The sequence below is a fragment of the Eublepharis macularius genome, chromosome 16 (assembly GCF_028583425.1).
Source record: "Eublepharis macularius isolate TG4126 chromosome 16, MPM_Emac_v1.0, whole genome shotgun sequence".
Lineage (NCBI taxonomy): Eukaryota > Metazoa > Chordata > Lepidosauria > Squamata > Eublepharidae > Eublepharis > Eublepharis macularius.
The window spans coordinates 25,354,424-25,367,470 of record NC_072805.1 but is presented as its reverse complement, the minus strand read 5'-3'; the positions used below and the strand labels follow the sequence as shown (position 1 = coordinate 25,367,470).

General features: G+C 39.1%; 1 protein-coding gene across 1 annotated transcript in view; it reads left to right on the top strand.

Moving 5' to 3' along the window:
- Positions 1-13,047, top strand: part of WWOX (WW domain containing oxidoreductase) — a 748,321-nt gene that overhangs the window by 29,195 nt on the left and 706,079 nt on the right. Inside the window, exon 5 of the mRNA XM_055000490.1 lies at positions 8,942-9,048. Coding sequence (XP_054856465.1) covers positions 8,942-9,048 — 107 coding nt within the window. The remainder of the gene's footprint in view (positions 1-8,941; positions 9,049-13,047) is intronic.

Sequence of the window (13,047 nt, the reverse complement as noted above, 5' to 3'; positions counted from 1 at the left end):
TCAGCTTAATTCAGTATTACTTTGGTGTAAGCGTTTCTGGGTTCAGACCATACGTCCCCTGCTCTTGCTTCAAATGGTAGAAAGCTTTATGCAACATGATTTATGTATTTTATTTGTTCAATTCATTGGAAATGTCTATAGAACACACTGGCTTTTAGACAACATCCAACTACTGGGAAGTTCAAAGAGCTGGAACACTAGAGTTGAAATATTACTATATATTATTATGATGTTGCTACAATTATCGTATGTTATTATAATATATAAAAACATATAGGAACCACAAAATAAATTCTTACAAGCGCTTAAACTAGAGGAAACCACCAAAGGATTACTTTCCCCATTTAAGGTCATAGATCCAGAGGAGTTAGCCGTGCTAGTCTGTAGTAGCAAAATTGAAAAGAGTCCAGTAGCACATTTAAGACTAACCAACTTTACTGTAGCATAAGCTTTCGAGAATCACAGTTCTCTTGCATCTGACGAAGAGAACTATGATTCTCGAAAGCTTATGCTACTGTAAAGTTGGTTAGTCTTAAAGGTGCTACTGGACTCTTTTCGATTTCCCTATTTAAAAAATTTACTGTATTAATATCCCACCTTTCTCTCCAAAGCACCTTACCTCATTTTCCTTTTTCTTTGTTTTGTCCTCACAACAGCCCTGTGAGGTAGGTTAGACTGAATGTGTCTGAGAATGGTCAAAGATCACCCTGTGAGATTCCTTGGCAGTGTGGGGATTTGAACCTGTGTCCCCCATTTTCTAGTCTGACGCTCGTAATACTACAGTGGCAAAGCAGCATTTGAGAATGGGTATATGAGACATGCAACAGAAAAATTCTGTGTTAGGAAATCTGTTTGAGTGTAGAAAGTGTGCTCATACTTGAGGTATGAAATCACTTTAATTTAGTTGTGGGTTTTTTGTGGTGGGAGGAGTATAGAGAACTGGAAAGTATTTAATGTGAGATATTAAAATCTACCTTTTGGCAGATTTGTCCCTATGTCTCCATTTTTTCTTCTACCTGAAAACTACGGCTGTAAAAATTTGAAATTCCTACTTCATGAACTGTTTCTTGTCTGTGTTCTTTGCATCATTTTCAATAGGGAATGTAGAGTAAATATTTCGTGTTGGAGTTCTGTTTGATCTAAAAATTCTTTCATTTATTTGAAGAGTCTAGAGGTTATATCATATTAAACACTTAATCTCGTTCTGGTTGTACGTATAAGAATATTGCTTTGCCTTATTCAAGCCAGCAATTTAATATGAACAAATTTAACCTCTGTGATACTTTTGTTTTAATGGGTGAGATGGAAAATAGAATTGGTAAATTAGGGAATCTATTTTGTTGGCTTTCCTCATTTTTCTTCCCTTACTCCCAAGTCAAAAGCGCTCACTTGCATGCATAGTCAAGCAAGTCTTAAAACTGATGAGTCTTAAAATTTTTCATCAGAGAAACCAATACTTGAATGCGAGCTGTTGGCAGAATGAAGACTTAAAAGCCGGTAATGCAGAACGGTTTTGCAGTTCTGTTCTCGAAAATGGCATTTTGCTGTTTATGGTCAGCCAAGTTTTCTGCTGCAGTGGTTCCCAACTTTTTGTATATGGTGACCCAAAAGTCCAAATTTTACTTGGTACAATGATACATACAGGATTGACCCAAAGGTTTCTGGCATCCTAAGAAAAGCATGACCTTGGCTCCCATCTAGTCCAGCGTTCCATTTTCTGCATTCTGTTACGAACCACAGACAAGTGGCATTCTGAAGTATACAGCCTTTGCATATGAAGGCTATTATTTCCTCTAATTCCCTTTAAGATTCTAAGAAACTCACTCTGGTAACCATCAGGACACAGTTTACTTGATTCTTTATCAACCAGCATGTGTATGCAGTGAAGAAAAAAATGCCAATTTATGTATGACATGGAAGCAAGACACTATTTCCAGAGTCAGGTCTTAGTTTCCAAAATGCAGGCTTCAATTAAGTATCAAAGATGGTTCTTATGAATTCACATGATGATTTTCCTACAGAAATGTTATTCTACATAGGAAAATGTGTATGCCTGTAAAATTAATGGTTGCTAGATGGCTTCTCCCATTATTACTGCAAAGAGTGGGGAAGTGAGAATGTGAAAAGCTGGCCTGGAGGAAGAGAGAAAGGGAGCAATGCAAAGGCAAGGGGTGCCTGTAGGAAGGACTGGCATGAGATCCACTTTCGTGAGGTTTCCCACTTCTGGGTCCTGACCCACTGGTTGGGCAAATGCTGTTCGACAACTTTTCTTACATTTAAAGGGCTCTTTTAAACTTATCATATAGAGGCAAATAATTGTTTACGAATCAACTCCTCATCACAAGGTGCTATAGAAACTTCTCTGAGTTATAAATGCCTCTTCCAATTCTGGTTGAATCAATTGATATTTAGGAAAACAGGATTCCTGTAGGTGAAGCAATGCAACTTCTAACAGCGGTTAGGTTATCATATCTGCATACTGGTGCTTGGGTGATTTTATTCTACATAAAGGGGCGTGATGGGGAAGAAGACAACTGCTCTGAGCTGCTGTGTCTCAGATCCTAGTTTAATGCTTTAACCAATACACTGTTTTTCACAAATTCTGCTATCTTTGTTTAGCTAGTTCAGTAAAATCACTGGAAAATTTTGAAGAGGTTTGGGAAGAGAAAAAGACTTTCCTGAAGAAATTTGTTATGTCTGATGTACTTGAAAGTTATAGACATTCTAGAAGAGAGGCAAGGGGTTTAGTTTTTCCAAACAATAGCATGCTGTCAGAGTTTATTTAGCTGACTGTTCATATATTTAAGTAATTAAAATAGTCCTCAAATATGAATTATTTACATTACACAATGGAGCCAGTTTTAAAATAAATACGTACAGCTATTAAATATCAGTCCTTACTTTGTTAAACAGTAAACATATGGCCAGCCAAGAATGGAGTCGGCTCAGCGCAGCACTGTTCACAACAATTTAAAAGTTTCCTTGCCACATTTGTTCAGATTAAAAAGAGGAAACATATTTTGCATATACTAAAACTGGATTCATCTGTGTGCAATGAATTACCCAGATAATTAAAGTTGCTTGGTACAATGAACGGCTTTAAAAAGACAGGAAAATTGCTAAGGCTTAAATACTGTAAGCATGTAATTGCAGAGAATGGTATAAATTTATGTGGTGTCTGTTGTTCCTATAATTTAAGTTACACCCTGTGTTGTAAACTAAATTTCTCTTGCCCCAGGGTGTTTCTGGAAGTGAGACAGCCTACGTTTAATAGCTTTTTTTCTGGGTAAACAACATTTAAAAGGATATGACAGCACACTTCAAAGTAAAAGTGGAACAAATAACCACCTCTTTTCTGTTAATTTTCTGCTATGGATATTCTAAAGTTATTGTTCTATTGAGTATGCGTTTACTAATTCAAACATTTCTAGTTGGAAGTCATTATGGTTTGGAGAAACTGGATATAAATTTCTTAATTATTATGGAGTTTTTTGGTGCCATAAACCATCAGCGATTGTTACCAAATAATCAGATTGTAATGAAGGCATAGATTATGGGCAAGCGTCGTATCTTCTGTTAACAGTGTCCTGGGTTATAAAACTCTGAACAAATATGGAGTTTTACTGAAAAGGAAGGTCTTAGTGCCCCCGACTCCCAAGTTTTCACTCTGACCTCACCTTAAAATAGTAAATTTCAGTAGGTGGACGCAGATGGTCCAACAGACTTCAATGGTTAGTACCAAACCTGGATTTCAAACCTGGGTTATTAGCTGCTTTGTTAAAATTGGCTTGTATCAATTCTGGTTGTGTTTTTTGAATTCACAGACCACAGTTTTAGTAGTAGCACTACTCTTACAATGTAGGTAGAACGTCCTCCCCACTTTGTGGGTGAAAAGGAAGCAAGAAACATTTTATTTCTTTAGTCTGGCACATTCATTAGAGTTTGTTGTATGAAGCAAAAATTATCATTATGCCTGAATGCATTCTAGGTATTTGGAACTAATTTTTTTTGTTTAATTTATACTCCACCTTCTCCCCTGTAGGATCTCAAAGCAGAGAGCATTATTCTCCTCTTCTGCATTTTATCCTCACAACAACATTGTGAGGTAGGCTGAGAGAGTCTGTCTGGCCTGAGGTCTACTGCATACTAGGTATTTGAACCTGGGTCTCACCATTGGGTTCTCTGACCACTAGACTACATTGGATCTCAAGCCTGCCAGCCCAGCAGCTCATGGGTCAAAGCTGTGCCAGGAAGTGGTTGTCATAGAGGTAAGGTTGCTAACTTCCAGGTGGAGCATGGAGAGCTCCTATCATTACAACTGATCTCCAGACTACATAGATCAGCTCCCCCAGAGAAATGACTGCTTTGGAAGGTGGACCCCCACCGAGGTCCCTCTCCTCCCCAAACTCTGCCCTCTCCAGGCTTCACCCTCAAATTTCCAGGAGTTTTCTAGTTTGGAGTTGGCAACCCTACAGGATAGACCCATGGTCCATTGTCTGGGATTCAGCTGGCTGTCACTCCTAAGTTAGATCTTCTTCCAAAGATCTGAAAACACAGGGGGAAGCGGACATGTAGTATAAGACATTTGTTTAGAAGTTCAGTGCCCAGATCTCACTAATAGTCAAGAAGTAGAAAAGAGCAAGAGTCCAGTAGCAGCTATAAGACTAACAAAATTGGTGGTAGGGTAGGAGCTTTCATGAGTCACAGCTCACTTCTTCAGATACAGCTAGAATGTGAGTCCATCTGTCCTTATATCTTGAAGAGTGGAGTGATTTCAGATGCCTAGGCTTCCTGTCTTATTACCAATGCTGACTTCTCCACACCCACCACCCCTATGCATACTCCACCCTATCCAATCATGGCTGCTGTTGTCATTCATTGGCTATTGTCACTTGGCATCACTCCACTCTCCAAGATATAAGGACAGATGGACTCACATTCTAGCTGTATCTGAAGAAGTGAGCTGTGACTCATGAAAGCTCATAACCTTCCACAAATGTTGATAGGTACTACTGGAGTCTTGCTCTTTTTTCTACTGCTACAGACAGACTAACATGGCTACCCATCTTAATAGTCAAGGAAAATGAGTGAAAGAAGCTGGTGATCACTAATATACTTATGAAATGAAATATCCCTGTATATCAACCCCCCCAAATTTCACATAGATGAGACAAAACTTTTCAGCACCCCACAGGAACAGCCCTGTTGAAATAAAAAAGTGCAACTTTTCTGACAAGTATACAATCATCTAATTGACTCCTCCCACACTGATCCTATCATCTGTGGATGGTGGATAGTAGGCTCAATGGTACTGACTGCTGCTGAGAGCTCTGGGACAATCTACAGGAACGTCACCCTATCATTTCGTGAAGATAGTGCATCAGGGTGATACAACTGAAACAAGTCCTCTCTTGAGCTTTGCACCTCAAAAGTGTAGAGGTGCAATCTGTTTTGCAAATTTTTCTATTTATATTTAATTATTATACTCAACCCTGCTTTCTCCTCCAGTGAGCTGAGAGCAGCTCATATCTGATTCCCAACTGTTCTCTTATCCGGGCAGTTTACTGAATCAGACCTGATTATTTTGAGCTGTAGATATTAGCTAAACAATTAAATTGTGTGCTATATTATTGCATACCCTGAGAATAGCTTCTCTCTAGGCAGCTTCCGTTCCTTCTTTTATTCCTTCCGTCTTATTTTACTGATCCATTAAATTTTGAGCATAGAAGGGCATTTACTAAGGTAAGTATGGCTGTTTTACACCTGGCAATGTTAAGAGGTCATTATAATGGGATTTCATCTAATGAAAGTGTCTGCCCTAGTGATCGGAGATCAGCCAAGGAACTAGCCCATGTGGTTGTCTGGTGCCCAAGATTTGCAGGAGAACATGAACAATATCTTGGGAATATTTTATCGTGATATCCAGGGAGACTGGACCCAAACAAACTTGTAATATTGCTTGCTGACCAAATAAATAAATGGTAAAATCACACATGGCAAATTGCGTTATAAAGACTCTTGTCAAAATCCTCTGTTGCTAGTCTGGCTGATGGATAAATTGTAAATACTATGCTGGGTCACAAAAATTTTGAAATAAAAAAATGGGGATGATCAAGTGCTGTATTTTTAGAGGCCACTCCGTATTCCAGACAACACTTGTGGCACGAAGGTCAGGCCCTTTAATAATATCAGTGTGGCGTCATGGTAAGAGCTTCACGGGTATCATGTATGAACTTCAGCCTTGGGAGCAAGGAATGTATTCCTTAAAGGCCTTGTCAAGAGGAAAACTGGTCATAGTTGCACACTGCCCCCAGTTTTAGAACCCTAGATACATTTTGCTAGATTTTATATATTCTTCAGTGGTGGTGGGTAAAACGTATCTTGTATGCTTGAACATTCGGTGATCATTTGCTTGTGAGTTGTTCCAGTTGGCTTCAGCTTGTCTGTATTACTTTATTTCATCTAGTACCATCTAGTCCAGCTAGGGACTATTTTTCTATTATGCCATGTATTTATTCTACTTATGAAGGGAAGAGCTTCCCTTGTTTTTGTGGCTTGTGTAAGCTGTCCCAAAGACTATGTTTGGTAGAAAGGTAGAGTGGAAACTGGTTTTTTTTAAATATGTAATATTTTTTTTAAAAAAACTGATACCAGTAAAATGATGAGGATTTTTTTTTTACAACCCCCTGATTAAAATATATAAGACAATGAGAAACCCAGGCTGCAGGTCGCCAGTTTTCCATCCCTGCTATAAAGGAAGACGCATTCTTCTTGTATTTGCTGTGGGGCATTGCAATGAATGTAAATCATCTTTCATGTTATTTCTTTCTGTATTCAATTTTCCTTCTGTTTTATGTCTATCACGGCCCCTGCTTTTTTAGCATCTTGCCTTTTAATTATTGCTGGAATAAATATTTTAAAAAACTCTTTGGGGCTTGCCCGCTCTCATGTCATTAAGCTGAGCATTGGGAAACAAATGGGGAATAGGTAAGATGCAGGTCTTCATAATATCAATGTAATCATTTATAGCTGACCTTGAATCTTGTCTACTCCTAGAACTGATTGTGTTTTGTTTCAGCAATTCTTCAACTCTGTATTGGATCCTAGCGAATGCTGCATCTTTGTAAAATCCTATGACATTGTTATGGAAATGTCCTTGACACTGTATGGAAATGTCCTTGATACTGATTGTACTAATCTAACGCTAATCTCACTTTGAGTCTCAGTGAGAAAGGCGGACTATAAATGACATGAATGAATGAATAGATAAAATAAGATGTTACTCATGTCTGCCTTCTCTGACTTTTCCAAGTTCACATCTTCTAAAATCCTGCCTCTGCTTCCCACCTACCCTGGATGGGAACCCACCTAATATGTGTTATTAGATTGCTGGTCTGATTCTTTTCTTAATTGTCTTTTGTTCTTTATAATGCATTTGTAATTGCAGTTTAATGTGGTGTATAAGCTTTTACGAGTCCCAAAGAGCTGAAAAATGCCATACAGATTTTTTTTTTAAAAAAATGTTCTTTGGGCATATTCCTAAGTCCATCTCCTGCAACCAGGTCCAGTTTCAGCAAGTACTTGGTTGGATCTGCCCCTCAAACTCCTGTAACACATTGATGTGGATAAGAGGATAAATGTGTCATGTATGCACCCATCCATGCCATTTATGTGTTCTCTGATGTTCTGATCTCATGCCATGTTAATACTGTTGCTTTGCATTCATATAATAAGTTCATACCAAAGTGAGCCTGTCTAAAACCAAAAGGGCCTTGCTTGTTAACACTTTTCACAAAGATATGTGCTCAGCCTGTTATCTTTAAACTGTCTGTTGACCTTGCAGTTGCAAAACAAGAATGTAACCATTTCACAGGGGAGAGGAAGAGACTTCAATTTCTTTGTAATCTTGCCTAAACGAAGCTATTGTGTTCTCATGTAACTTCTTAGGTTTTTGCGCCTAAATGCAAACTGCTCAAGGGGAGGGGGAAAATGATGCTCCCTATATCAGTAGTGCTTTTGCCTGTATAATCATTCCTGCCAACTTTCCCATCTATGGATGTACCTATGAACTGAATGGATCTCTAAATAAAAGTCTTTCAACCAATGCACTGGAGTGCTTGCTGTGAGGGGCTTGGACGTCTATCTGCCATGGACTGCCGTTCCTAGAACAGTCAGAATGAAAGACATATGTACCTATCTCATGAAGAATCTGATCATTTATCTGAGGGCCAAGCTACACATGACGAATGACACTTGAACGGCAAGTGGATTGAGTGGAGGGCAAGTGAACAGGGAGAAATACACTTGCCATTCAAGTGTCATTCGTCATGTGTAGCTTGGCCCGAAGTCACTATTGTCTACTTGGGCTAGCAATGCTTCCCAATGCAAGAAAGAAGCTCTCCCTCCAATGCCACCTGAGATTTTGTAACATAGGACTACATGTATGCAAAGCATGATGCAGATCAGGGGAGAGCGCGTGTGGCACAGTGGTAGAACATCTCTTTGGCATGCAGAAGGGCCCAGGTTCAATCCCCAGCATCCCCAGTTAAAAGAAAAAGACACTTAAAAGAAAAAGATGCTGGTAGCAGGTGATGCGATAGACCTCTGCCCAGGTAGATGGTACTGACTGATGGACCGGTTTGATTCCACATAGAGCAGCTTCAGGTATTCACAACTGAGCCATATCCCCTCCCCTATAGGTTATTTTATGGTTTGAAAAGGCGGTAGCTTTTGTTCCTTATTTTTGTATAAGACTGCTGAAAATGGCTTTTAGATTACCCAGATTTGGTACTGGCATGACAAAGAAGTGATTTGAATTGCTGTAAAGTTATGAATCAGGCCTCAATTATGGAGATAGAATCCAGGTATTTTGAGCCTATTTTTCTTGAGTGTTTTGAATTCCATCTCTTACCAAATCTTCTCAATATGTATTTTCTGGTAGGCTTTGAGACAGCAAGGTCCTTTGCACTTCACGGAGCACATATTATCCTTGCCTGCCGGGATATGACGAAAACTAATGAAGCTGTGCAGCGTATCTTGGAAGAATGGGTAAGGGAATATCTATGTTGCTATGTTGCTTAGCATCAGACCTGAGGATGGTCAAATGCCTTTGGGAAATAATGAAGTTTATGCCATGGCCAGGCAGGGGAGGCCAGAATCAAAAGACAAACCTTTGTAAGAGCGATCACTTCTGTGAGAGCCAAACTACAAGTGACGTCTTACACAGGTTGGACACTAGTCGGCTTCCCTCAAGTTTTGATGGGAAATGTAGGCATCCTGGTCTTGCAGCTGTAATGGAGAGCCAAGCTGTAAAACCAGGGCGCCTACATTTCCCATCAAAACTTGAGGGAAGCCGACTAGTGTCCAACCTGTGTAAGACGTCACTTGTAGTTTGGCTCTCAGACATAAAATTTAGCCCCACTTAGTGCCAACTGTATTTGGCTGTCTTAACCTTAGGCAAGATTCCAAAGGTGTGATGAAGCTGTTCTTCAAACCAGGGGTCTTCGGTCTTTTACAACTTAAAACCTAAACTATGTCAACATTCAGAGCAAGAGACCAACAAAGAGCAAAGTATAAGAACGCTCATTTGCATAACTGAAACCATACAACTTAACATTAGCAATAATTAACATGTTGCTAATCCATAGTGTTTCTGGTTGTTGTGAGTCCTTTATTAAGAAGTGGCACATACATGATTTCACAATAAGTCGTCAATATACACATGAGGACCCTGCACAATTGTTTTAGTGCACTGTTATAAATCTGTGTATGGTTCACACTTGGATTGCTGGTAACTGTACATCGCTATCATACCCCTTCCTGTAAATCATCTCTAAGAAGCATTTTAGTCCCTTAATGATCTTTGTCTGCCATCCCCTTCTGATTATATGGGCTATTCTACTGGTTATCTGTCCTTCCAATATACCTTAACTTAAAGATTTCATTTTCCTTTTTAAAGAGCCATATTTGGTTTCATACTGAGCTACATTTGGCTCGACAGCCATTGACTTCAAATCAGTTGTGCAGTATGTACATGGTTGAGCTATGCACTGTCCCTAGAAGGTGTGAAATTGCTTATTATTTTGTAAGCAGAGAAACTGCAGAGATGGGGGAAGTGTTTTGACTATGCTATTTTGTCATGTTAGCCCAGAGCTTGGGTAGGTGACCTGCTCTTGTATTTTTGTGTTGAGTCTTCTAATGCTCATACCCTTCAGTCTAAAACCAGCATTGATTATTTACCCCAATAATATGAGTTAAATATATTAATCAGCAGATCAGTGAATCTTGAACATATGATTAAAATATGGCTAAATAGAACCTGCTTCTTGTGAAAATGATTGCATGCTTCAATTAATTTGAAGATGTGAGTGTACTTTTTCAGTTGGATCAAAAGATCTGCGTAAAGGAGGAAAATAGTCACTAGGGCTGCTTTGCTTGAATTTTTATTTCGCTTTTCTTTCATGAGCATGAGGTTGCAGGAAAGTTTACACAGTGCTGTAATAGGTAATTTGCATGGCAGTTTATACATGCTTTCACAAGTGGATTATACAAGTGGGAGAAAAAAAGGGGGGAAAGGCAACTCTAATGAACAACCGGTAAAAAAGTGTGAACACACAAAAGGGGGGAAAACCTGGCACCCACAATTGATGGGGAAAAAATACTAAATCCATTTGAAAATATATAAAAACATACACCAGAATATAAAGTCAGTGACTACTCGCAAGAAAACATGAATTATAAAAATACATTAGACCTGAATGACATCATACAAAAACATCCACAATTCAAAAAGTTGGCGCTCTAATGAATAACATGTATGATGGCTTCTAGCAGTGGATTTTGAATTATCTTCTTCCATTTGGCGTTACCTGCTAATTTCCTATAGAACGGACTAAAATTACTAAAAACCTTTTAGCTCCAAAACTATGGAGAATTAAGTTCCTTCACATGGCAACTGTGTGTGCTACAGTTACACTGGAGATTATGACTGGGTGTTTGCAACAATGCATGTAAGAGTCCTACTGGATCACATCAACGTTCTACCTGGTTAAGCACCTTGTTTCTCACAACAGACAAGGAGTGCTTCCAGAAAACCCTTCCCTGTAGCAAGTGGGATTCAGTGGCATGCCACTTCTGAACGTTACGATTTCATCTAGCTCTCACAGCTAATAGTCACTGATGGAACCTGTCCTGTTTAAAGTGAAATCCCTTCAAATCCCTTTTGAGAGTCACCTGTACAGTGAATTTCGTATGTTATTCTTTGTATGCAGGAAAGCTCGTATTGAAATAAATGTTGGTCTTTAAGGAGCTGCTGGAGTTTGGTTTTATTTTGCTGCCTGGTTAACACAGCTACCCGTTTTGCTTTCTTTTGTCAACCCTGATTCTATCAATCAATCAGTTTCATTTGTTATTGAATTCTGTTATTGCCAGAGAGTTGGAAAGAGTTATCTCTCTACTTCTCTACACCATAAGTACCTGTATACTGTAATATGTAATTTATACCTTTGCAATCTTGATCGTATACCCCTTTAATTGTCCTTTTCGGGTGAAGTGCAAAACAAATGCATCTGAGAAGCGTGATCAGTCGCGGCTCCCTTATAAATGGTTTGAAGATATTTGCCTTCCTCATCACACATGTTTACTGCACAAAGTGTGAAGCTATCTGTAATGATTTCCAGAAATGGGTGCATGTGTCTTTAAATGTTTGGTGAGATAGGTGAAGAGTGGGGGTGAAAGAGAGAGATGAGTGAGTTATATGATTGGTTGATGACAGAGAGTGGGCGGAGTCATTACACTATCATTACACTATCATTACACTGTCTTTGGTGAAGGCCTCGCTTGAGTTTAATGCGATCATCCAGCCAAAGCACATCTGAAAGCTGAATTTCTGGCAACAATTGGAAAACAAGAAAACAAATAGGGCCATCATTGTCTTTGTACAATAAACACGTGGATTTGCAAATATCTTGAAACAAGTATGAAAATGTCTATTAAGTCCCATTATCTGCTGCCGCTTGTAGGGGCTTTACCATAGTTTCCAACAATTCCTAGAACTTCCTGCTCTCGTTTTTGGGTTGTACCTAGAAGTGATGTGGCAGCATCGGCGACATAGCCGATGTTACACGCAAGCCCCCTTGTCCCCGTCTCCAGCCCTCCTGCTGATCCTGAATGCCCGTTCAGGTGCCCATGCGGTCAACACCTGTATTGATATTACGCTTTTGATAATGAATCTAAAACCAAAAAGTCTCTCATTGTCTTTGTTTCAGATTAGTTCTAAAGCGCTGCACTTATTTGCTAACCATTCCAAACTCTTAATTGTTCGCCTTACAATCTCATCTGTAAAGTGGGTAGCCTGAGCACTTTCAATGCATCTTTGTAATGGCTTTGTTGTTGTTTATTGAGAGGGACTAATTAACTTTGATTATTGCACTAATATTATGGCACTTTGACAGTCCCTCAGATTTATGACTCTGGGAAAATAAACAAATGAAATGCAGGTGCTGGAGCAGAAAGAATAAGTTATTACTGAACTTTAATTACTTGGAATGTGTAACTAGGAGAGAATTAGTTGATGAATTACAGGATGTTTAAAATTTACATCAAATTGTAAGCAGTCTTGAGAAGAAGATAAAAGACAACATCTACTTACGGTGATAGAGGAGGGAAACAGATTTACAATAAACGTGTATGGCTAATTTTAACAAAATGGAAGCCTCTCTCATGTACATGCGTGCATTTTCATAAACTTATAGTCCAGCTAAGAGGCTGGTAACACAGTGGACTGTTTTAAATATTCCTGAAAAAATCTCTGCTTGAACCTTTTTGCTCCTCCTCTGATCTTTCTGCTTACATCTCTTCTTGATTGGCTGATATGCTCTGACATCACAGAGGGGCCTGTGTCACTACCATTGGCTTCAGTCCTCTGACATTGCAGAGGCCAAATAGCTGTTAGAACCTGCAAAAGACTATTAGAAGGCCTAAGAAAATGCATCCTGAGGTTGTAATATAATCCATGTCCAAAGACAAATGTCCCAGTGGCTCATGATG